Source organism: Pyrgilauda ruficollis, unplaced genomic scaffold (assembly GCF_017590135.1).
Source record: "Pyrgilauda ruficollis isolate IOZ18807 unplaced genomic scaffold, ASM1759013v1 scaffold17, whole genome shotgun sequence".
Lineage (NCBI taxonomy): Eukaryota > Metazoa > Chordata > Aves > Passeriformes > Passeridae > Pyrgilauda > Pyrgilauda ruficollis.
Window position 1 is genome coordinate 9,198,172 of NW_024515875.1, and position 26,049 is coordinate 9,224,220.

The 26,049-nt window shown below is 47.3% G+C and overlaps 1 protein-coding gene across 1 annotated transcript; it reads right to left on the reverse strand.

Annotated features, from left to right (window-relative positions):
* Positions 1-942: 942 nt before the first annotated feature.
* Positions 943-25,459, reverse strand: HGD (homogentisate 1,2-dioxygenase). The gene is made up of 14 exons (XM_041463975.1): positions 25,341-25,459; positions 20,198-20,269; positions 17,063-17,151; positions 15,206-15,311; positions 12,424-12,483; positions 11,835-11,926; positions 11,188-11,222; positions 9,968-10,047; positions 9,739-9,838; positions 7,314-7,438; positions 6,687-6,791; positions 5,416-5,542; positions 1,889-2,070; positions 943-1,301 (listed from the first exon to the last, which is right to left on the reverse strand). The coding sequence occupies exons 1-14, from the start codon at positions 25,353-25,355 to the stop codon at positions 1,170-1,172; spliced, it is 1,320 nt and encodes a 439-aa protein (XP_041319909.1). The 5' UTR covers positions 25,356-25,459; the 3' UTR covers positions 943-1,169.
* Positions 25,460-26,049: the final 590 nt, after the last annotated feature.

Sequence of the window (26,049 nt, forward strand, 5' to 3'; positions counted from 1 at the left end):
ATCAGTTCTCTGGCAAATTGATTCTTCCAAATGTCCTTTTCTGAACTGGCTATTTTAGAGTAAACGTCTCCGTGTAGATTTTATAATACTTTGCTCAAAGCTGATGCCTTTTTTTTCCCCAAGGACCTGGTGCAGATCCAAAACTGATGATGGATGTAACTGACTGGTAACTGTGTGTCACAGGTCTACATTTCCTTCTCTTTGGGAAAATTGCTTTTCTTGGGAAGTAAGAAACATAGATCTGGTGGCACCAAGTTTAGAAACTTCCACGTGGGTATGTGCTAAAGTACAGACCTGAAGTGTGGGGTGCCTGGGCTGTGCTCGTGGTTCCCACTTTACTTGGGGCTTTGCTTGCTCCGTCCACCTTGTGGAATTCACCAGCTGGGGATGAGGCTTGCATACTCCAATCAATGTTGAGGTCCCCCATGGTGTCTGCAGTTGAGTTTTTTTCCAGGTACCTTTCCTAGAACAAATGCTTTGATTGGCCAGAGTAGCCCTTTCACGTTTGCTATGCTGCAGATTAGCACAGAACTAGGGAGAGAATTTGTCAAGTGCTGACAAACAAGTCAATATTGCAGGATGGCCAGAGTGTGGAATAGAAACCCTCCCTCACTTAGCAGTGAAGTGCTTTGGATTCTGCCACCTTTTTTCATTTGTGGTCTACTTTTCTGACAACCAAGTCTTTCCTTGGCAGCCCTCCATGGATGAGCAGGTTGAAGTGGCTTGCTCTGATGGTGGGCTTAGGCCTGGTAGAGCCTTCAGCTCTTCCCAAACCTACAGCATACAATGCTTTGTCAGTCCCTAGCTCCTCCCTCGGAGAGACACACTGTATTTTCAGGAGGCCCTGTGAATGGGAGCTAGCTGGCACCTCATGTCCACACAAGGTGCAGCTTTCACACCAGGTCCATGTGGTGAGAGCCACACAAGTATTTCAGCTTCAACATGTCACCAGGAAAGCTTTAATTGGATACTTGAAAGTTAAGAATAATGATGGGTTTTACTGCATTTCCCAGCTTACTTAGGGATGATCGTTTTCATGGCTCAGTAGCTGGTGGAAGTGCTGGTCTGTGCTGGAGCACTCTGCACTGCCCGAGTTGAGTGTGCCATCACGTGCAGGTATGCTGGATTTCCCTGCCTTCACTCATGTTGCATGCAGAAAGCACTTCCCTTTACTTGCATTTAGGGTTGAAATGGCTTTTCAGAGGTTCCCAGCACTTGTAGTAGTTTTTATCTAGGCGATTTGAGGTCTGGAGGCCCCATTTCGTAACAGCAAGGCTGAGGGATGATTCAAACATGAAGGCCTATTGGGAAGAGGAAAGGTAGGTTAGGGTAAAAGGAAAAATTTTAATCCAGGCAAGGTGTCTTCTCTACCACAAACAGGATTTGTATATATGGTCCAGTATTTCCAGGCTCTCTCTTCAGCCTGACCGACTCGGGGAGAATGCTCTTCAGATCTGGCAATGCAATGCTGGAATTAGTCAGGTCTCAGGAGTGACTTTGGACTCCTTGCCTGCCTAGAAAAGCCAGGTTGTTCCAAATGCTCTAGTTCAAGGTCTGTTGATGATCATCAGTAGATTTTAAGGGGTAGAGACAAGAGGACAGTCAGGGTGTTTGCTTCTTTGCCCATAGGCTAAGACAAAAATGAAATTCCCAGCTTCCTGCTCAGGCAGCAGTTTATGTGGGCTGATGATCAAAGCTGGCTGGCATTGGATGTCTCCAGGGGAGCTCCTGGGAGCTGAGCAGTGCTCACTGATAAGGGAGCTGAACGCTGCAGCAGTTGGGTCCAAGTACTTTTCCAACTTGCCAGCAAGAAGTGACAGAACTAGGCTTTAGTTTAAAAGTATGCCATGCTCTACCCCAACTCTTACGAGCTCCCTTGGCTCCTTACCATGGTCCCGTCTGCGACCCGCTCCGGCTCCAGCTTGGCTTTGCTTGCCTTCTCGAAGCAGTCAGCATCTGGCCCGTGAGGGGTCATCATGCTGTGCAAGCTGCCGCCTCCCGGCTGGAAACCTTCCTCCTTTGCTTCATAGTGGCCTTTGATGAGCCCCATGAACTCGCTCATACAGTTCCCTGCAGGAGGCAAAGAGAAGAGGCTGCAAAGAAGGGTGGTTGGGAGGGATCACAGACAGGCTGTGAGCTCCTTGAAACCCATGAGCTAAGCTGGGCCAAGCAGAGGGTGGAGTGGAAGTTCCTAGACAGGGTATCATGCTAGGGGACATCAGGGATCCTACAGGCAATGCTTGTAAAGTTGTACAGGACTTTACTACCTGGATTCAGAAACAGAGCTCCCTGATGAAGGACATTCACTAGAAATCACCTTAATGAAGGGGGTTCCATCAATCCCTAAATGATGTTGATAGACCTGTGCTTTTCCTACCATCTCGAGCTGTGTTAGTAATACACCTGCATATGGACTGCATGGTGTAAACTGATTTTACAGACTTGGATTAGGGACTGTGAAGCATTGGAAAGGAAGTTCTGTATAATCATCCCGGTGTTACAGACACAATATACCTGATCAACAGCCTCATGAGAGAGCTTGCTCTGCTGTCCCAGGTTATAAGCAGGAAATTATTTTGATACTCTTCTACCACCTCTAGTGCAGTCAGCCACTTCACTAGCGTATGCTTTTAATTCATGCATTATCTGCCTATTTCTCTACAGCCACTGTATTCCCAAAGACAAAGAGCCAAATTCTGTCCTTCCCTGAGGAAGAATACTTTCAGTAGACCCTCTGAAACCACTTGAGTAACATACCACTAAGTTAGGCAAGGATAGTTATATCTAATCATTGAGTACTTACTGAGTTATGCTCCCTGTAAGAAAGTACTTTAACTCCTGTCATTGAAGCTTTCAGCTTTCCTACACCTGATGTGACTAAACAATATGGCAACTTTCTGCTCAGCAGTTGGTTTTTGCAAAACCAGGACATGCTTCCCTAGCTATTTTATATATAGACCTTTTTAACCACTAGTTCAGTCTTTGTTAAGTACAATCCAGGCTCTGAAATGTTTAACAGCAAAACTAATTTAGCTCAAAGCAGGGTTGGCCTATATATGTATACAAACATACATTAATTTTCATTCCAAGTTGTCAGTGTCTCATGTAGGACTGGATTGTTACAAGATTTTCATTGAGCCTGCTCATGTACTGCACTTGGCACATTTAAATTGCAGTACAGACCCTGAGAGTTGGATAGCCAATTTGTCTGCAACAGGAATTTTAATATCTCTTAAGAAGACTGGGCAGGTAAGTAGGAAACCAGCCTGGAACTTAGGAGATGAGCAGAATCTAGTCTCTTTTTTGCTTGCAAATTTCATATATGAATCCAAACAACTTAGGTGTGCCTCCCTTCCCTGTTAATTAAATAGTGTTGTCTACAAGCAGGATGTTGTGAAGTTAAAATCTCTTAGTGGCCAGTAGGTATTAAGGACCCACCATCATGAGAATCACATAAGCACTCTCTCAGAGAGAAGTAATATATGCCCATGGTATAAAAAGTATATAAGATATTTTCAGTCTAAGTTCAAAAGTACTTAGGAATAATTCACAGCCTCTAAGGATGTAAATGTAGCCAGAAGTCAGTATTTACAAGCTGTACAGCCCCCTTTGTATGTGGAATTATTATGGTGTCTAAGAGGAATATTTTTGAAACACCATTGCTGTACTTGGAGCAAAGTTAATGAAATATGAAAACCATAACTCTTGAGTGCATCAAAATTCTCTGAACACAGGCTTTCCACTGCACCGGAGGAGAGGAGGCAACAAAGGATTTCTGGCATACAAAATAAGCCTCTGGTGAAATACTTGGAGAGAAGGGAGTTCAGCAGAACTGAACTCGTTGGAATCAGCATGGTACTTCTACCCCAGAGTTGCTCAGTCCTGCGATACCTCTCTTAATGCAACAACATTCTCGTCACAGCACTAATTGCAGAAGGAGTTAACGTGTGCAGTGTTTTGATAGTTGACAATCACAATGTCTGCCTTACTCACTCAAGCTCTTCCCCTCCATGGCTGGGACAGAGCAGACAACCAACATGCTCAGCATGAATTTAGTGCTCCAGCTTATGGCTGAGGTGCTGTGGTCAAGCGAGTAGCTATGGCAGCCACAGCTGTCCTCATGGGTGCTCTTAGATCGTCACAATGTGGACAAGAGAAGGAGAGCTCTTTTTGTCTTCTAGCACAGAAGAAGCAAAGTTGAACAACTTCATATTTGTTGTGGCTCACAATGCATCCGTGTAAAATTAGCACAGCTCTGCTGATGAGCAGCAGCTTCATTGTAGTTAACCAGCAGTGTGTCTCACCTCCTAGGGTCTAGAAAAAGTGTCTTGGCACTATCCCAGCCAGTCAGGAGATGTGTTTTCCTGTCATCCTCATTATTGCAAATGAAAGCAGAATGACAGGGCAGGACTTTGCCTGTGGGATTTGCTCAGATGACTGCAGAGCTGCCTGCTATGTTTGCAGTGCCCCTAATTCTGCTGGCCTCCAAGGTGCTTGGAAATAATTTAAGTGGCAGAAGGAATTGGCTGTTAAACTGTGGTTAGTAAGTGTGCAGAACTTCTCTCAGCACTTCAAAGTGACCACAGCTTGGTCACTTGATATCTTCTGGGATGGAGCCTGTTAGCTGTTGATGTAAGGGCTGCAGGATGGCCAAGCTTTCCCTCTCAATCTCACAGAGCAGGATGTCTCATCCTCTCCCTGGAAGGGCAGTCCCATGTTGGGAACTGGATTTCTAGCATCCATTCAATGCAACATGTTGCCATGCTCTGCCAGATGAAGCCAAAAAACTGCTAAAAAGAAACCAGATCTGCAGATGGCAACCAAATCCAAAAATATCAACCAGCTCCCTGCCTGAGAAGCCAATTCCTCATCACTGGCTTCTTAAATGTGAGCAATACCTCCATCACTGTGCAGGTGGTGAAGAAGGGCTGTGGAGAGCCAATTCCCTCCTTTGCTGTAACTCTGATCTCACCATACAAGTGCCAGCTCTACACCCCTCTGGGCTTCTCACCACTTGTAATATGATATTTCCCTTTCTCCTGTTCTTTATATATGTACTCTAATGAGATATTAAGTGATTCATGGCTGGGTGATAGGACAATATCTGACTCATTTGTACAATGCAAAGTTCAATATGCACCCAGGCTCTCTGGGAGCCCCTCGAGTACAGACACATCCATCTATGCAGAAGCAATGAGCCCATCACCTCTAAATTTTCATGAGGTGCTTTAAATAGGAACATCTCTGGATTTGTCCATTTTCCAGGGAGGACTGACTGACTCCAAGAAGCTGACTAACTGAGCCAAGGACAACAAACCAGACTGCTGCTTCCCTGCACATGCTCTCAAACAAATGGAGACTTGTTTCTTTCCTGCAGTCCCGGGCTCAAGCACAGCCAGGGAAGCGCAGACGTACGGTGGTAGTATGGAGGGCGGAAGGTGTTGTTAGCTACCCCCCATCGCGGGGGGAATATGACAAAGTCAGCGAGTGCCACTCCAGCACGGGTGGTCTTGGCTGTCAGGACAGTGAAGATGGAAGGATCCTGGAAAAAAGTAAAGCAAAAAAGCATGAAATGGAGCAGGGCCCAGAGCTGTCTGCTCAGGTTACCCGGGTGGTAAAGCGGACTGATACAGCCTCTCCCTTGCCTAAACACTTCTGTCACCCGCACCTGATAGTGTGGATGAGATGTGGGACCCTGGGGGACAGCACTCAATTCCATGCTGTACAGGGAGGACAAGAAATAGGTCTGGATGGTTCTTCCTTTGAGCAGCTTCGACAATCCTTCCCATCCTGGCCCTTGTAGCTGGCAGCATAGACGAGGAGGGTGGACAACCCTGCAAGATGAGGTACTGCAATTCCAGGAGCAGCCTCCAACACTCCTACCACAAAACTACACCTTTTCCCTAACCAGTTACAGAGGACAGGAACATCCTGCTAGAGGCATTTACCCTCATGGTCCTGTTAGTTTACAAATGGAGAAGAAATTGCAGAGAAATTGTGGCTTGTTGAAATCTCTAGTCCAGTAAAATTATTTTCTGGGCTTTGATCCCAAACCTGTCCTTCTCCTGGCAGATTTTTCTGGAGTTTTAAACAATACTTTCTGTTGGTTTTCTCACTACAAATGCTCCAGTCTCCCTTGCACACCCACTTGCATTGCTGTGGGCATCTCTCCCACTGGACTGGTTTCCTTTTCAGATGAGTTGCTTACATTATTTTTGGCCTTAGTTATTTTCCATAAAATCTAGAAATTATTACAATAAAAGCTGCCAGCTCTTCAAAATGAAATTCAGTGCTGGACTCAGAGGAACCAGAGGAAGGAGCCTGTCCAATAGCAAGAAATAAATCAATGCAAAAATTTGAAGCAACGGGGTTTTTGCTGAGTTGCATGGTGTATGTTGGCAACAGTATTCATTCCTCCTCCAGGGCACAGAAATTCTATGCTAAGCTGCACAGAGCTGTTTAAGAAGCTGATCAACCTCCAGTTATGCGTTTGTACCACAAAAGAGGACATCTTCTCCTATGAAATCTTGGTTTGGACCCAGGGAAAGTGGCACAAAAGATTTCACACTGTTTCTTAGAGTGCAACATATTTTCTAAGATGCTCAGAGCCCCTAGAGCTCAGGGTGGTTTTGGGTGGTACAGTGGCCACAAAATTTTGCTTTGCCTTGCCCAGTTCCAGAACTTACCGCGTGGTCAAAAGCAACAGCATTAATGACCATGAATTTTTCCAGGTGGTATTTGTACGGCGTGTAGTTCCCATGCCAAGCTACAACATTGTAGGGGGAGTAATCCTAGCAAAGCAAAGAGACAGAGGATTACCACATACAGCCTTCCAACATGCTGCACATGTGCAGCATGCTGCTCTTCCCCAAGTGAAAAGTGGGTTTAGTACTGGTTAGAGGTACACTGGCAGCTCTTTAAGCACAGCCCAGTGTTGTGAGGATGAGGTTTTCCTCAGCATTTATGCCTGGTGAGCCTCTGGGGTTTGGTCTTTAGGAGCCTTTGAGTGCTCAGGCAGTGTTTGGACAAGGCCAGCTGCAACACCAGCTCTCTGGTAAGGAAATTCTGGATTTTCACAGTAGCACCAGTTCCTCATTTCTACGTTGTCACTATAAACATATGGAGGCTAAGACCACTGTTGAATTTTTGGACAACCAAGTCTTCACAAACACTTTTTTCCCAGACTGAGGATCTTCATCTGGGAAAATGAATGACCCAAGAAGACAAGGGCTCAGTTCTGCTCCACAAAAGTGAGTAGGACTTTGTGAGATGACATCCATGCTACTGAGCTGCATATCCCAGGCCATCCTCACCTGCTGGGCTGCAAACAGCTTGCCCTGGTACTTGCTGATCACTGTGTAGCCCCCTGGCACTTGGCGGTCCTCGTACCACGCCACGGGCACCAAGAAGTCACGTGGGTTGGCCAGGCCATTGGCTCCTGGGAAAGAAGGAGAGGTGACAAAGCTCTTTGGGCAATCTGCTAGGGAAGTGAGAGGCTGGTGCAATTTCCTGGCTTTGTGGGTGTCCTTCTGTGTTATGAATGACCCAACTGCTTCTTGGCCACCATGAAACCTGAAATAGTCATGTTCTTCTCGTGCTCCTATGAGTAGGTGATTGTAATTCATCCTAGCATTCAAGTCCGTGCTCCCTTTGTGACTAAGAGAGGTCCCACCAGTTGCCTTCGGAACAAGATTAGTACGTCATCCTCAGTTAAAGGCATGTAACAACCAGGAATTAAGTGAAAAATGGAGGATGAATTGCTCTCTGTTCCTGGACATCCTGCTGACAGGATGCTTAGCCATGCAGAAGTTACAAGGCATGTCACGAGGGGGCCAAATACATTTCTGAATGCTAACAAAGAGAGCAATAAAATAGTGATACCTACAGACTCAGGGCATATTGAGGGGTTGTTTAATGTGAATAGTGCATTTTCAAAGTGCAAAGCACCATATGGTGCTGGAGCATTCTTCTCCTTGTTAGTATTATTGTTACAAAGTGGTTTTGAATTTCTTGGATAAAAATGCAGACATTACTACCTGCTGCTAAGGTTTAACAGTCACTGCTTTTCTCCAGCTGTCACTTTTTTCAAGTGAAAGGTGAAGTTAAAATAAAGCAAGACTGAAATACAAAGGATCTTGGTCTCTGAGGAGAAGGCGGGTAGATGGTGAGAAGAGGAGCTCTTGTAATTACCACCTCCTGAAAAGTTTTACAGTCAAGTGCAGTCTTTTCTCCAGAAAGTAAGCCTTATAATAGATTCCTGCCTTCTGGAGACAAAAAAAAACCCACCAAAAACCACCAAACCAAAATCCCAAAGAAAGTCTAACTGTGTCTGAAAAACCAGCTAACAGGAAAACTTATTACAAACCATATCAATAATCAAGTGAGCAGGCACAGGGTATGGTAAGTGGGGGATGGCAGAAAGCTGCAGCTGGCTAAAAGGCAAGCTGTTGAAAAGTCACTGTAAGCTCCATGTGGAAAATGATGTGCCCAGAATGTCGCACAGAAGAGATGCTCAAGTGGGGTTCCACTGAACAGCTGCAGATTGGGTTGGTTCTCCACGGAAAGGAGGACCAGCTTCACTTCCACCATGTCAGTGAGATACAAATGCTCCTGAAGGCAGATGTGCCACACCAGGCTTGTTACTGAATGATAATACCTGTTAATTTCCTTGAAGCACGGCCAGTCCTCCAGGTCACGCTGAGAGCTAAAAATATCTAGTGGGGAAAAAACCCCAATCCAACGTAAAACAAAACAACCAACCCCAAAACACCAGTCTGAAAGTGGAGAACAGTTGGCACTGGTTTTGTAGTTATTTTAGCTGTTACAAAAGGAGTTTCACTTCCCTTCCCTGGGACAATCTTAGTAGAAGCAACCAGGAGGTGTTTTTCTCAGCAAGATAAATTTGGAGGCAAGTACCCAAGGGATGAGGAAGGTGACATAACCTGAGCTGAGCACTGCCAGAAAGCTGACTGGGTAATCACGATGTGGGCAGCAGGCCTTCAGCTGCTGTGTCCCCTCACAATATCTTTGTCATGGCAGCAAGAGGCTGCGCCTTCGTGATCTGTGACTCTGCACAGAGCAGGAGGCATCTGGCACAGAGGATCTGTGATTTCTGAGAGCTAGACCTGCACTCAGTGAAAGCAGATCCTCCCCAGCAGCACCACACGGAGATGTGAATGTCTTGCTGATCCAAGCCCTCCAGTGCCACTCATTTCATTGGTTTCTAATTCTCCAGAGGAAGCAGTTTCTGACAGTAAAGCACTCTGGAGCTCCAAGGTTACTCTGTTAACTGAAGCAGGGGGGAAAAACCACTTGTTTAAATCTAAAATGGGCCTTCAGGAATATCTCATTTTCAGTTGCCTCTGAAATCTGCCCTTCCTTTTACCAGGAAAATTCTCTCCTATCACTCCAGTTTATGCTGTAAGTACAAGGCATCAGTGGTGATGGCCTCTTGGGTTTCTTCTGGCAGGAACAGCTCCAGAGCCAGCAGATGGGGACATGCTGACCAGAACTGAAAAGAAAACAATAGAAAAGAGGGTGGGAGATAAATGGAATCCAGGGGAATCTTTGGACAACTAATCTGTCACATTTTTTTGGGCTCTTCTGAGGAATAACAGTGCTGGAACAAAAAGCTTCTTTGTGAAGGAGATGTGCATGGGAGGATCTGATGGATTTGGGCTTGTAATTCATGCCTGTCCCTATGAAATTCACTGTAGGTGTGTAACAGGAGGTCATTACCAATGGGTCCCAGGTCAGGCAGCTCAAAGTGTGCCCCATACACCTCCAGGATGTAGCCTCTGGTCTCTCCAAACACCTCCACACTGAAACGCATTCCTTGCTGGAAAATAAAGAAAGATACTAGGATCCTCCCAGGACTTTGCTGACAAACCATGAGCAGCTGAGTGCAGGAGTTGGCTTGCTCCAGCCTCTGGCTCTGAGCCACAGGCAAGGTGCATTCAGCCCTTACCTGGATGACACAGATTTCATTGGGCTCCACTAGCATCTTCCCAAACTCAGTTGTGATGAGCAGTTTTCCTTGCTGGGGCACTGTGGAAACAAAATGCAGGCAGAGGAGCTGAAGTAGTGTGGTGACTGCCACCTTCTCTCTCCCTGTCAGAGCACCCAGGCTCCAAGGAAGAGCAATTGGCCCTTTTTGGCACAGCTACACAGTGAGTCTGGGCTCCCATGCAGACTCTTGCAGCAGAGAGCCCTGGGGTGAAGCTTCCTGACCAGCTCCATCTTCCCCATGACACAGAAGGTATGAGCCAAAACTTGTATGAGCCAAAACTTCATGGCCCCTCAGTGTAAAGTTTGCACCACAATCCAAATAAATGGGATTTGATACATTTGGGTCCATACCTCTCTGTCTCACAATCTTCATATGAAACAGTGCACATACCCATCTTTATCAGGACTGTGGCAGTGTGAGAGGGTCTGGGAATAACTGCTTCCTGAGGGTAGAAGCAATACTCTGCTAACATCTGCATTGTTTTCCATGACTGTTCTGGCACAGGAGAGCTCACATTTTGACTTGAAAAACTAGTAGATTTACAAAACCTGCCCTGGCACTTTTACTTCACAGTAGTGAGGGAGGTGAGTGAGAACAATTTAATAGCTATTTGATGGAACAAATGTTCCTGTTGGTGTCCCGAAGGCATTCCTGTTCCTTACTCAAGAAAGATACAAGCAAATATCTGCCTTCTGATACCACTCAGAATATTTTTCAGCATGTGTGGACTTTTTGTGTCAACCTCCACACTCACTGTGGCAGTCTGGTTGCCTGAGGCTGGCACAGCATGGGAGCTAAGCTGCTGTGCCAAATAATATTGGGCTAAAGCAACAAAGGCATCTAACTGTAAGCTGCTCTGAAATCCTGAGGTTTATGATTTCCAGAAAACCTCTGCCTGTGATATGTCTAATACCAGTCTGGGGAGCACTGGGAAGTGAACCCTGAGCACCATGAAGAGGAAGCTGGGTCACTGCTCAAAGAATTGAGGTCTGGCATAGGAGCGTGCAACTCGCCGAGCTGGTGCAGAGCACCAAATCTGCATGGTATGGGGGTGAAGCCAACCCTCTCCTCCACATCTTGGCTGTAGAGCCCCATGCTCTGGAAGAACAAAAAGGCAGGCAGGTGGTAGCCCAGGCAGAACCACCTGGAGGAGAAAAGAAGCCAAAGCATCAACTCACCAATCAGGAAGTCTCCATCGGAATTATAAAGGCATCTAAAGAAAAAGGGAAACAGTAAGGTTAAGGTACTATAAGCCCCATGCATTTGTGCACATCACAACCACAGCTGGGGAGTTTTGAGCTGGGAGACTGACATGGCAGAGTTGCACAAATTCACAGAATATTCTGACTTGGAAGGGACCCACAAGGATCAAGTCCAACTCTTAAGTAAATGGCCCAGCCTGGAAGCAGGATGTTCTCTGACATCTGCCAGATCCCTGCCTTTGTACTCATGGGCACATCAGCTATTGTAAGCTGGGGAGTGCGGCTGATTTCCCCCCTGGGCCACTGCAGGGAGCAGCAATGCCTGCTGCATGTGTGTTGAATTCTGAGGAGCAGCTAGAGGACGTAAATCCAAGACATCTCCTCTTGCTGCACCCCCATGTCCAGCTGCCCACTTCTCTTGGTGGTTCCTCAGGCACTCCTCCGGTGTTTGCCCTCAGAGCACAACCCACTGTGGACACGGAGAACACGTTTGCCTGTGCACACAGGAGCACAGGACACAGAGGGATGCTGGGAGCTGGACTCCAGTTGGTGGCAGACAGACAGCCTGGAGCAGCCTGAGCCACCAGCACAGCAGGTACTGACCTGTCAGTCATGGCACTGACCTGTCAGTCATGGAGGTGTTGCAGACAAAAATATGGACAGCGATGCCATTGCGTCCTCTGGGCTCACCGGCTCCACACAAGGTGTGCAGTCCCTGCAGGCAAACACAAAGCACCAGGAGTGAGCAGAAGGCAGGGGAGCAGGGGCAGCCCTCTTTCCTCCCCTCACCCCACCCTCTTGCTGGCTCTCACCTTCTCTCTCACTTCCCACACTGCTACCAGCCTTCCTCTGTGTGGCCCTTTGTCAAATATGTTGGATTCTTTTTGATATAATAAGGGTTTCTTAAAATCCATGTGAGCTAGTGTTTTCCAGCCAAGGGTCTGGGGAAAACTGAGGGTTGGGTCTTTATTCTTTCTTTAAGAGTTCCTTGAAAGTCAATGAAGAAAATCAAGCCCACTGCCAGTTGCTTGGAATCTGCAATCATCTCCCCTCCCATAGATGCTCAGCATTCCCCTCCCACAGGTGCTCTGCAAGCCCAGTGGTTTCAAAACTGCCAATATTACCCCAGTTCTGAGCATCTTGTGTGCCCTGCCACCCCCTGAGGGGAAACAGAGATGGAGGATGCCCAGATGCCCTGGTTCCCCAACTTACGCTCACAAAGTCCATCTTATTCTGAGGGGCTTTTGGAATCTCAAAAGGTTTCCATCGCAGCTAGATTGCAGCAAACAAAAAACAAGAAGGAGATGGCAGTGATCGGAACACAAATGGTGGTAATTAAAAAGAAAGTAGACCTCTGTCCTCCCCCTGCTTCTCCTTGCTGAGCTGTCTCTTTCCTCTCTTTCCTCATTGCCTTGATCATCTGGTTTACAAGTGTTTTTGTTGCTGTGTTGTTTCTTTTTTTTAATTAAAAAAATTATTTGGGGGACTTTAAAAATTTTAAATCATCATTTTGTAAAGTAATTGGCAGGCCTGTGTAGTGCCAAGGTCAAAAAAATCCTATTTAAAATCTGTGTCTATTAATAACAACACTTTTGAGAGCAAAGAAATTCAGATAAGCAGCTTTCCACAGTCAAATGGTTATGGTCCTGTGCTCCATGCTAAATGATTCAGTCCTTCTGTGGCCCAAACATGACGTTTTTGTTTGCTCCACATCATTTTCCCCACATCCAAAGCGGAAATAGCTCTGCCTGCATGAGCAGGAGCCATGAGCAGCACTAATTACTTCTTGCAAAGCCTATCAAGGTCCTCAGGCAGAAGGTGCCAGAGGAGTCCAAAATATTTGTTGGATTTGAATCCGCCTGAACCCTCTCACAAGACATTCCACAGTTTATGTTTGTCTGGAGCTTTTTTGTTTGTTTGGTTGGCTGGTTTGGTTTTGTTTGTTTGTTTACTGTGACATTTGTTATTGCTATTTGTTTTTTCCCTGCCTCTCAATCATAGCTTCCCTTTGTCATCTCTGTTCCAGTCTGGAGAGCTTTCTTCTGTTTCAGCATTTCTTGCTCAGATGCCACCCCATATTTTTTCATCACATTTGACTCCTTTTCAGTTTTGTCATCTTTTATAATTCTGCCATTGTCCTTGGGTAATTTTAGAGTGTCATTTTTCCCATTGACTTCAATGGCTTTGCATGAGGTGCCTCCATATGGCCATCTTTTTAGAGGGATGAGGATTGCTGGAGCTCCTTAAGTACCTGGGGGAAACACAAAGCATCTCAGGGAAAAGTAGGTGTTGTCCAGCAAACTGAACCTTGTCTCTGACTTTGCTTCAGAGAGGATAAGATGGAAAGCAGGAAGGTGGCTCCCACTTACTGCCAGGAAATTACTCTTTTGGGTTTGGGGGTTGCCATTGAAAGTGGCAAGAGAGGGAGTAGGCAGGAGCTTTGCTGCTGTTTCCTTAGACAAAAAAAGTACTACATGGAAATGGTTTCACATGCTTGAGAGCTGGGCATCTTGGAATTACTGTAATGATAAATAATCATAAAGGTAGATGTGGGGTGCAAAAGGACATCAAGGATGGATGAGGTGATAACAGAAGTCATTGGAGCTTTATCTGGGAAGGAGTGCCAAAGGCATGTAAATATGAGCCTGTCACTGCTCCCTGGTCAGTGGCTGGAAAACATATTCCAGCAGATCCAGGAAATTATTTAGACAAATGGTGAGGCTGCCGGGAGGCTGGAAATTAGCTAATCATGATGCATCAAAGGGCAAAACCTGAGAGAAGTGAAAACCAATGACCATGAGATGATGGTGAGAGGAGAATGGCAACAGATTAGCAAAACCAAATGTTCTGGGGCTGGCAGGGAAGAAATCATGATTAAAGACAATGGCAAGGCTGTAACAGAGGAAGACAAATGCCATCTCTCTGTGTGACTCTCCAGAATGAAGCGAGATTTCCCATGAGAGCTGCAGAGAAATGGGCTGGCAGCCAGCAGCCTCTCCAAAAGCACAGGGAAGGACAGGATGGATGCCAGAGACACTCAGCTGCTCTGCTGGCTGAGCTGAGGCATGAGAGTTTGATGGGGGATGCTGAAGGAGAAGAGAGAGCAGATTAAAAGGTGGCCAGCAGGAGCCCCCAGGGGAGATGCCAGGTAGCACAGATCTAACCCTGTGGCACTGTAGCCGTGCTGGGAAGCAGCACAAGGATCTGTCGAGATGTGAAGCAACAAGCTTCGAGGGCTGTCCTTCCTTGGGTGACCGTGGTGAGGAACAATGAACAGGTGGAAGACAAGGCTCTGCTTTTGAATTGGTCAGACCCCCAGGAACCTGTGGCTCCCTCAGACTTCTCGCAGCTCTGTGCCTTTGCACTTCTGGTTAGTTTGACATTTGACTGTCCTCTGTGGGAATCTGTAAAATCAGAAAGTTTTGGTAAAGCTGCAAAAGGCAGGCCTCAGAAACAGCAGAACTGTGAATAGAGTTAAGCAGTAGCCATAAAATAAGTCAGCAGGAAAATTATGTAAAAAGTAGAAAAGTAAGGACAAATGGAACAATGGTCTGTGTGTTAAGCTTGTCTAGAATAACTCCCTAAGCTGCAGAAAAGTATGTCTAGCAAGATATTAGGAAGTTCTAAGCTTAATAACAGAGCTCTGTGCATTGTGTTTGAAGGCTTACAACTAGGTGTTGTATTCAAAATAAGCAAGCATTGTTTTAACTGAAGCTATGTGTGCTTATAGTGATGGAACTACTGTCAATATGCTTTTGCTTTGTGTGATTGGTCAAAAAACTTTTAAAGTAAGTTGTAACATTAAGTTCTTGGTCTGCTGCCTGGGATGTGAGCTGATGGCATCTTCCCAGTTGTCATAACCATGTGACTGATGCTGGAAAATAAAGCGGCTCAAGGCACGTTCCTAGCAGTCCCGTCCCATTCATGATTTGTACGTAGCCCCCAATCGGCAATATCCTCCTGGCAGGACCAGAGCTCCTTCCAGCATGGTTACCTGGTTGGGGTCAGGCTCAATTTCATCCCAGTCGTGTGTCAAGTGGCCCTCCTCGAGAGGTTTGAAGGGTTTGTGGCAGACTGAAGGTAGGATTCGATACAGCCAGCTACAAACAAGGAAAACACCTGGATTAGCCTGGGGAAGAGGTTAAACCCTCTGGGTAGCTGCTGGCTGATTGAGCTCCTAGAATAACATTTACATGGGTGGCAACTGGAACAAAATGTTTATTAAATATCAAATTAGTAATATTAAAATTACATAGCAAACAACAGCTCACAGCCAGAGGTTTCCAGAGAGATGGCTTTTATTATGGGCTCTAAATACAAACATGTCCTGCTTTATATAGGTAAATGTCTATATGTGTATTTACATGTAATTACTGATGCCTACCTTCACACATCTGCATATGAAAAAATAAAGATACAGCTTTTTCTGTTGCTGAAATACAGCAGTCTCACAGCTGGAAAAAGAAGCTTGTTTAAACACAGCTATAAAGCAGCTCAGACAAGACAGGGATGAGCAGTGTTCAATGCAAAGAACAGAGGAGCTCTCTGGAGATAGCCTGTATCTGAATTTGGATGAATTACAAAAAGTAGCATCCTTTGCTTGGTTTGCCATGCCCATGCAGCAAAGCCCAGAGTTTTATGTGATGCTTCCTTCTGCTGTAGGAAGTCTCCCATGCCTCTGTCACTGCCTGGGACCATCGCTCTCCTTCCTTGCTGCCTGCTGTGGCTGTGGGCCCTGCCAGCACTGTCACTCCAGCATCCACACACCCTGCATGCTGCAGCCAAGCCTGAAGCTGGGCTTTCGGTCAGGTGAGAGAGCAGAGGTGATCAGAAAAGCCTCAGCTAGGCAGGGCAGCCAATGCTTTTGGTGTGTTAACACTGGTGGTTGCAGTTTGGGCAAGTTGGGGTGGGGGAGGAGGGAGGTCTCTCTTGAGAGCTTGAAAAATTCCAAGGACAAATTCGTGCAGCAAACAATGATTCATCCCTTTCCCAAGGGGAGGAGGGAGCTCTCCCTTGAGAGCTTGAAAAATTCCATCAAGGACAAATTCGTGCAGCAAACAATGATTCATCCCTTTCCCACACACACTGAGAGCTGGCACCAGCCTGGAGAGCAGTGGCATCTCAGATGATGCATTTGCCTTTCATTTGAACAAGCAGCAAAAGGGACAGAAGAGCCACAGTGGGAGAAGCAAAAAGAGAAACCCATCTTCTGCAATCTGGTTATGGCTGGAGCATGACAACCAGGACAGAGCTCTGGGAAGCTTGCTGCTGGCTGGAACAAGCTGTTCCAGCACTGCTGAGGTGTCAAAGACCATGCTGGGTGCCTGGCACTTTTCTGAGGCCCTGGACAGCCCCAAAATAGGAACAGACTGAGCTAGCAGCTCACTGGCCCCAACCACTGTGCAGGAACATCCCTTAGGAGGAAAGAATCTTTCTCAGAGGCTTGGCTTTGACACTGTGCAACATCAATTGCTTACCAGTGCCAGTGCCAGGGTGATCTTTCCATAGAAGCAGCAGGGCTGAAACCCCGAGGTTGTTTCAGCAGCACACATAACCCATTCAGGACTCTGTGGTCCATCCACCTCCTTCCTCATCTTGCTCAGAAAACCACTTTGTTTGCCACCCCAATCACTCCTTTTTCAGCATTTTTTTAACCCACTTGCCCCACCAAAGCCTTTTCTCTCCCTCACCTGTGGTCTCCTGTCCTTGGCCCTTTCCCAGTGCACAGCAGGAATCTTTTACCTTTCTAGGCTTACAGAAAGCACTGGTGGCACTGAGGCAGCCTCTCCACCAGCACTCCCCAGTGCTCACCCCGAGTGCCACATCCCCCCAGAGCCAGGGGTCACGGTACCTTCTCCTGTTGGTGGGCCGGGGACAGGTGAAGGCAGAGCCCGAGAGCTGTTCCGCGTACAGGCCGTACGGGCACACCTGGGGGTTGTTCTGCGTGGGAGGAGAAGGAAAAAGAAGGAGTGAGAGGCAATGGCATGGAACTTGGCTCTGAAGCCTCCAGCAGGGCACTGACCTGGGCACCCAGCAGCCTGATGCTGTAGGGTGCTGTGCTCTCCTGAGGCAGTGCTTCAGCTCCAGTACTGCTGTGTTCTTGCTCTGAGGCACCAGCCAGACCCCAAACACCATTGCACAGAATCACAGAATCACAGAATAATGAGGTTGGAAGAGACCTCTAAGATCATCAAGTCCAACCTAACACCTCAACTCAGAATCTAGACTATAGCATCAAGTGCCATCCAGCCTTTTTTTAAACACATCCAGAGATGGTGATTCTACCACCTCTCTGGGAAGGGCATTCCAGTACTTTATTATTCTTTTGGTGAAAAATTTTTTTCCTAATATCCAACCTATACCTTCCCACATGCCACAAAAGTGCCCTAGGGAATCAGCACAGACACTGGGGCAGCAATAGAGTAAGCTGCAAGGGGCAGTGCTGCACAGGGCCAGAAACAGGATTATCAGGGAAAAGGAAATAATTCCCAGTGAGTACAGACTGAAAAGTACACTGGTAATGAGCACACACTTTTCTCAGACAGTGTTCAGAGGGGTTACCCCAGAGCACCATGTCTGGCTGCCTTTCCAAAAGGCTAATAAAGACACAGAAGGTGGATGCACTGAATTCCCCCTTCTCCTCCTGCCCTCTGCCTATGGAACCGGTGCCCAGAGCAGGCGTTTTGGTGTCGTACTGCTTCCTCCTGACAGTGCTGCTTGCTGCCCAAAAGCATCAGTGACCTGCAGGGTTTCTGCACAGTGAGAGCCCTCCTTTGGAGTATGAAGGGGGCATTTCCCCCTTTTCAGAGCCGTGGGTACATATAGCACAGGTTTTAGCAACCCTTATGAGTTCATAACTGGAGGACAGATTCCTCCTTTTCAGAGAACAGAAACTAAGCATTTTGATCTAAGTAGGCCACCATCTATTTGTTCGAGATCAGCAAGAAGCAAAGACATCCGAGAGCTGCAGGAAACACCCCAGTGGGACAGTCACACACCATTTGTTATCCCATCTCCCTCCTGCAAGGAATAGCATCCTGTATCCTGCTGCTGAGCAGACCAGCCATCCATAGAGTATCAAACCCTGCCCTGAGAGGTGGGCAGAGGGGAGAGCTACAGCTCTCTGAGTTCATGTAGCTTCCAGCCTTCCACTTCCATCTTGTCAATACGGGTGTGCAGTGAAGCAGGAGGATCAATAACCCTTGGAATTTTTATCTTAGCCAGCACTACTGCAGATGCCAGTCTTATAAATACTGCATCGGAGAAAGGATCCACTCCTGGGACTGAAAATCTTTTTTGTCTAACTTGTTTTCAGATTTTTCTATTAACTCTTTTGATACAGAGTCCACACTCTGTCCAGATGAGACCACCTCAGCCAGGAGGAAAGTGGTGCTGCTGTGGAAATCCTCAAAGAGCACATCCACACATCCCACTGCCTTTTTAGACCAGCAGCCACTATTATTGATCTTCCAGTTTTAAGTTTCTTTATCTCACATTTTTTTCTAGCCAGCCTCAGTAACAAGACACTGCATCAGCCAAACTACCAGCCTGAACCAGCACAGCAGTTTGTCTTTCTTGTGAGCACACCGTGGGCTGCCCTGCAGACTTAGGGGACATTTGCATTTAGTGTGCCCCTGTGTTGTGTGTTAGTGTCCTCACTGGCACACAGCATACAGAATATCAGAACTGGGGAAATCCAGGAAACTCAGGAAAGGAAAAAGTTGAAAAAGTCTCCATTTGACCTTAATTCTACTGGCCTCTTTGCATAGACGGGGAAGAGGAGCATCAAGGGATGTAATTGGCTTAGCACCACCAAGTCACAAAATCCTAGAATAATTTGGATTGAAAGGGACCTTAAACAAACCTGCCATGGACAGGGTCATTTCCCACTTGACCTGGTTGTTTAAAGCCCCATCCAACCTGATCTAGAACATTTCCAGGGATGGGCTATCCACAGCTTCTCTGGGCAATCTGTTCCAGTGTTGCACCATTCTCATAGCAAAGAATTTCTTCTTAATATCTAATATAAGCCTGCCTTCTTTTGGGTTCAAGCCATTCTCCCTTGTCCTGTCCACTACCTGCCCTTGTGAAAAGCCTCCCTGCAGATCCCTTGTAGACCCATTTAGGTACTGGAAGGTGCTATAAAATCTCCCAGGAGTCTTCTCTTCTCCAGGCTGAACACCCCAACCCTCTGTCTTCATAGCAGATGTGCTGCCATCCAAGTCCCAAGATTAGAGGAGATCCAAGGGAAGCCACACGCACCCTCAGAGTGTGTGCTGGTGTAAAGGAGACCAGCACAAAAGGAGGTGAGAGAGGTTTAATTCTTCAGGGTCTCATTCTCACCTTTGGGCACCAAGAGGGTAGTGCTGCATGGGTTGCAATTCCTTCCCTTAAAACAGAATGACCCATATATAATTTATTTTCATCAAACATGTTCAGAAGTTACTTTTAAAAATGAATCTGTCAGCTTATTACTACAGGTGTTCATGTCCCCTCCCTACAAAGAAGCTTCTCCCCTGCCAAAGATTCGTACGTCAGCTTCATCGAACCCCATTCCTACAGAAGTTCTGAAATCTCCTGTATGCCTCTCCTGCATGAGCATATCTCTCTGCCAGTCTTCAGACTTCTGCTCTGGTTTGATCCAGAGCTGGTGGCTTCCTTCTCAGTGTGGCTGAGCCACTTGTATTGCAGACTCCTTCAGGAAAAAAAAAAGCCCTGTTGCTGAGCAGAGGTAATTTAGGCAGGTCTTAACACTCAAGGTGAAACTTGGAAGCTCACAAATAACTTTAAAATAGAAAGTATTGATGGAAATCTTTATTTCTGACTTCTGTCAGCATCTTATTATTCCAGTCTTGTATAAGGAAAGCTCCTGGAGATTTTCATGGTGACAGAGAGAAAGGAAACATGTTAAGATGAAAAGAAGCCAAAGGATTAGATATTCACTCAAGAGTGCATTTTGATAAAGCACTTAAAAAACCCTCAGTACCTGTCCTTCTGGTAAAGCTCCTGGACAGCGTGGATCCTCAGAAGCATGTTCATTTCCAAATCCTGACATGTACTGTAAAATAAAGGGCACAGCTCATCACTGTTTTGAAAACACAATCAAAACCTCTCCAAACAACCCACCCATTGCTTTCCCATGCATTTTTCCAGGCTCTTTGTATGCATTAAGACTTTCTCAAGTGGTTTCCTTGCATGTTGCCACAGACCATTTTCAGAGCTCCTGGATTTACTTCATTAGCTAACTGAGTAGTGGGCTGGGAAGCACAGACAGGAATTACTCTCCTAAGACTGCATGTCTATTTTGACTGCATTCTGCTCCATCAAGGTACTTGAGAAATAACCCAATATCACATATACTGCCAGACTCAAGGACAACAGGGTGATGGATAGGAAGAACTGTGCACCAACATTATGGATGTGTGCTAGCACCATTCACGCTCAATCTGACTTTGCTTCAGTCATGGGTGCTCCAAAATCTCCAGACTGCCTTGCAAATTTGTTCACTGGTCTCAGATTCTTAGAGAATGAAACTGGGAATCATTTGCTTGGCGTGCCTTGTGATAAATCCCCATGCTTAAAGAAAAGTTCAGGATGTAGATGGGATGAGGGATGAAGGGAAACACAGCCAAGTTAAACTGTGTCACTGATCTGCCCTAAATAAGCGTTGTCCTGTTGGGCATGAAGCGTCCACCATGGCAGTAAGCAAGAATTAATCCATTACTGGGTGATTGTCTGGGTCTCTAGAGCAGTGAATTCCCAAGAGACCCACAGATGGAGCAGACCTACATGTCCTCCCATACCTGCCCTGTCTACAGCTGTCATGGTCTGAGCGTGGCTAAAAGCCACAGGATAGAATGGATGCAGATCCCAGCTTTGCAGCCCTGGGAAAAGCAAGCCTGAGACACATAAGGGAAGCAGGAATAACAGAGACCTTAGCTTTGCACTGTCAGAAATGTAAATACAGTCCCTTCAGATGATACAGGAAGCCACAAAGCAGCTCTGTTGAACTCTGCATGAACGCAGAGGTGTTTTTTGGCAGCGACTGGCGGTTCAGCCGCGTGGCCTGGGGAAGGAGTTAAATATTAATGCTGCCCTCTAACAACTGCAAGAGTATCGGGGCTGCTCATCGGCCTTCAGGCAGGATGGCAAAGCCCAGGGGCCCTGAGGCTTGGCTGTCACACATCCCGGCTGTCAGCAGCACTGAGCAGCCCTGCCAGGCACAGGGACCATTCTCAGCGTGGTATGACCCCCGGGAGGCACAGGTCTGAGATTCAAGTGGACAGACGCCCCTATAACCTGGTTTATTTTATATATAGTATTACAGCACCTGGATTATTCCCCCCAGGGGTGCTCAACCTTGGGCAATTTGCAGCCCCCTTATAATTTTCCCAGTGTAGTAGACACTCAGAGAGCAAGCCTGAAACCTCCTGAGAAATCATGTCTTTTCCTCAGGCTCCTTTCAGCCACCTGTAAGAGAAGACCATTCCCAGGGGGCCCAGGCTGGCTGGAAGCCCTGCTCAGCCTGAACCTGAAAACATCCTGGTCTCCTGCGGTTCAGAGAGGATATTTCTCTCGTCTTGTAAATGAATATACATCGCTAGGAGCTGCTCTCCGCTGGGTTCTGCAAGAAGCATATTGATATGCAAAGCAGTAGGTCACCTAAGCAGCCTTGGCAAATATATTGTATTGGAACATTCCCCCCCCCGCGCCGTTTTCCTTCCCCCCTCCCTTCTTTTAAACGGAAATGCAGCAATATCTGATGGGACTGCAGCAGTTCCAGAATGAACTGAGCCTTCCACACTGCATCCTCCTTTACCGGGAACACGGAGGTTGTGCGAGCATTTGCCTTCGGGGCAGCCCTGGTGAAAAGAGGAGGAAAGAGAGAAGAGGACCAAGAGGGAACAAGCTGATTTTCTGGAAACGTAGCCAGCAGGATTCGACAGGCTCTGCTGAATGCTGATGGAGGGCTGGGAGGGGACAGGCAGTGGCTCTTCGGAGGGTTTGTGTACCTGGCAAGCATCGTGTGCTCCCGGCAGCCCCGTGCCACACTGCTGGGGTCAGGGGGAAGGGAGGCACAGAGATTCTGCTGTGACAAATCCATCCCTTGTCCTTCAGCCTAAAAAGCTGGAGACCTGCACATCTGAACTGCCCATCCACATATCCAGAAGTCCCTTTCCCTCTGCTCGCTGGGTCAGAGGAAAGAAAGAAAACCAACTCGGCAGCAAGCATCTCGTGGCAGGAGCTGCTCTGTGCCCAAGTGCAGCGGGGCAGGGGCATTTTCCATGGGCTGGATGCAGAGCTGCTGCCTTCCCCAGCTGCACCGGGGGCTGCAGGGGGTGGCACTGCCCCGCTGCCTCGAGAGTGGCAGAAGAAGCTGCTGCATCATTGTTTGGTCAAATAAATTCTTTCTTGCCAAGAAAAAAAAAAAAAAAAAAATTCTCAGGTAACTGCGTCGAGGGCTGAAAAAAAGACATTGGCAGGACTGCCGAGTGTGGCTCCTAGAGTTTTGCCTAGAGATTGGATGTGGCTTTTCTTATTCCCTGTGGCATACCTCAGAGAGGCTTCTCTCCTCTACACGCCCACAGGGAACTGGCGTCAAACATTATCTGGGCTCCCAAAAAGCTTTGCCACATGTGCTCCCTGCATGCCTTGGAATTGTCATGCGCCAGGGCTCTGGGGCACCGTGCAGGGACCCTGCTGATACAGGTTGGGTGGGAGTAGCAGTGAAAGGGCCAGGCACATCATTGCCTTTCTCCCTTCCAACTCTCCAGACCCACCTCCCACTTCCCAGTTTCTGTTGCACAAGGTGCCCCCAAGCCAAGGGAAATGACCTCCTTCTGCCTGCCCAGCAGCAGAGCATCATTCCTGGGCTGAAAAATCTGTGAAAATGGAACCCAACCCCTCTCCACGAAGTGACACCATGATTTGAGTACCAGAGCACTTCCCTCTAGGTCTCTGCCTGGCCTCTACAGTTCCTAGAGAAGTTATTGAAGTCTCCAGGTTGGGTAGGTTGATGGGCACTGTTGTAATTGAGCAGCAGGTTTCTCTGTTACACAAAATAGTCTCTGTGGCTCTTTGTTTTCAGTGCTGCTTTTAACTAGTGTTGTTATTTTGTTCAAGATCCTGTAGATTTTTATGCCAACAGGACCTTAGGTATTCATCTGACTCCACTTTGGTTTTTGTTTTGTAGTTTTTCGATAAAATGAGAGAGATAAAAGCCCAGCACAGCATAAAAAATTCAGCATAGCTCATTGATTGGAATAACTGGGATGTAAAGCAGAGTGCTTGCAATGGGTGTCGTGCTCTGACCTATAAACCATAACCTTTTGTTCTCCAGATTAGACAGCAGGCATGGCAAAAACACATTTGAAGTCTGAACACATACTCTGAAAATAATTAAGACCCTTCTTCAAACACTGCATAATATATTTCTCTATCAGCTCCTGCTGCAGGACACAGGGAAACAACATTCATCTCTCAACAAGAAGCATGACACTTTTTATCAGCTCAGTCCAGTCAGCCCTGGAGTGTTTAACACAAATGCAGAAACACTGACATGAGCATTTGGGGCAACGAGCAGAGCAGGTCTCTCACCTTCTGTGTGGGGCTCCACAGCCTCCTTGCAGGCTGAAGCCAAAGCACACAAACCAGAGTCTGCCCTGGTGATGCAGGGCCAATATCTCCAGAAGAAACTGCCACCTCCCCTGACATTTCAACATCCCTATGCTCCAAAAGTGCTGCAGATGGTCCCAAGCCAGACCTTTCTTGAAAGGAGCTGCTCAGCTCTAGGCTGGACATGACACTCTGCAGACAACAGAAGAGAGGGGTGGATGCCAGGGGAGTGGAGAGGAAGGGCAAACCAACAGCTTTGGAGGAGAGGTGCCAAGAGAAGGTGAAGCAGGTGAGGTGATGACGGGGTAGGGACACGTGTGACGTCCCAGAGAGGAGCTGCTGGCAGAGCAGCCTGTTCCCATGAGCAGCTCCGGGCAGGCCCACGCTCAGCCTGCAGCCACAGCCACAATGGCCAGCAAGGCATTAGGGGTGCTAGGATGAGTCAAAGATGGACATGGAAGATGCAGTCACAGCCATGATATGAACCAGCTGGATCCTCATCTGGAATGGTACAGGGACAAGGCTGCCCTGCTGCTGAAAGAGGACAGTGAGAGGTGGGAAGTGTCATGGACAGGCAGGGAAGAAGCACGGTGAAATCTTACTGTTTGAGGAGACAGGACTCCTCAGAGGTGAATGAGACTGTAAGAGCACTGTGTAAAATAATGAGCATTACAGAAGGTGGTGAAGGAGCACACACATGTGTCTCCAGAACTAGGAACAGGCTTAGTAACAATAACATCCCAAAAGTCCAGGGAGAAATATGACGTTCCTACACAAGTTCTTGAGACTCACCATGTCCTGGGGTGAGGCCTTGCCACTCCTGCATGCTGCAGCAGCCCATGCACCCCACTGGCCCTGGGGCAGCTGGCCCCCCACGACAGTGGTGAGGTGCTGATGAGATTCAGGGCTGCAACTCTCATGTTCCTACGCTTGAGCCACAAACCCCGCTATCACACCCTTCTCCCAGAGCTCTCCCGTGCTCTGGCAAATGGTGCAGGGAAAGCTCCTGCCAGCTGCCCTGCTGGGGCTTGGAGGGGAGGGCATGGCCGGAGCCTTGCTGCTCCAGGGTGCCCTGCAAGGGTACTGAGAAACAGCCCTGAATGGAACCGCTCCCTGGGGCTGCCGGGAAAGATGGGGGCCAGGGTTGCAACATCTGGGCAGATGTTGCCAGCCAGATTTCATAGGCTGAGGGGGAAACACCCCCTGGCAGCCAGGACGGGAGGAGGGGCGCATGCCAAGGGTGGGGAAAGGACAACTCCCACCAGGAAAGGACAACTCCCACCATGAAGAGGTCCTGACCAAAAATGATTTCCAAAGAAGGTGAAGAGGGAGAGAAATGCTTATTTGTAGATGAAACACAGCAAAATACTTCATCCCAAGAAAGCTTCAAAAACACACCTTGACACACAAAAAAGTGGCACAATCAAATGAAACAGAGCCCCAAAAAGTTAGTGTGAGCAGAGAAAGGGTGTTTACCGCCAGCACTGGTGGGTTCCAGGAACCCGACCTCTTACCTGCAGGCCTGTCATCTCCTCCTGGTTATCCTCCTCCTGGAGCAGACACAAACCCCAAGCAGGTATCTGGCCAAAGCAGCCTGGCAAGCAAAGCCTGCTCGCTGATCAACTGAGCTGGGCTGGAGGCAGGCTGACAGTGCTGGGAGTGAGAAAGTCCAAGGGAATTTTCAACCTGTTTGCTCAGCCCGGTGTGTGTTTAACCAAACGCCCTTCTTTGCAGAACCAACCCCAGGATCGATCTGAATAAACAGGGGGTGAGGGGGACTGGGTTTCCTCATGGCCCCTGTTCCCCCTTAGATGTTAAAAAAGGGGTTATAGCTCCCACATATGGGGAGGGGGAAAGAACAAGTTGTTTAGAACCAAGAAAAGCCATTTTGCAACTGTTTTATAAGCTTCTTTTGTAAATTGTACCTCTAGCAATTTTCAGACATAACCCTCTAAATGTGTAGTAAATATTTGTTCATTAATTCTTCTGAGCTGTGTTACATTGGGGATAGAAGAGATCACATCTTCATCGTGGTGAAGGTAGTGATGTTTGTGAAACACTGTGTGGCAACATTACACAGCATTTTGGGGCCAAAAGCAGGGAAGGATTTTGTATTCCTGTGATTAGAGCTAGTAAGGGAAACTCACAAATTCTGAAATATTAATATTCTTCAAGAAAGCTGTTGCTGGGGAAGAAGTGGCAGCAAGCATTTAGCTACAGAAT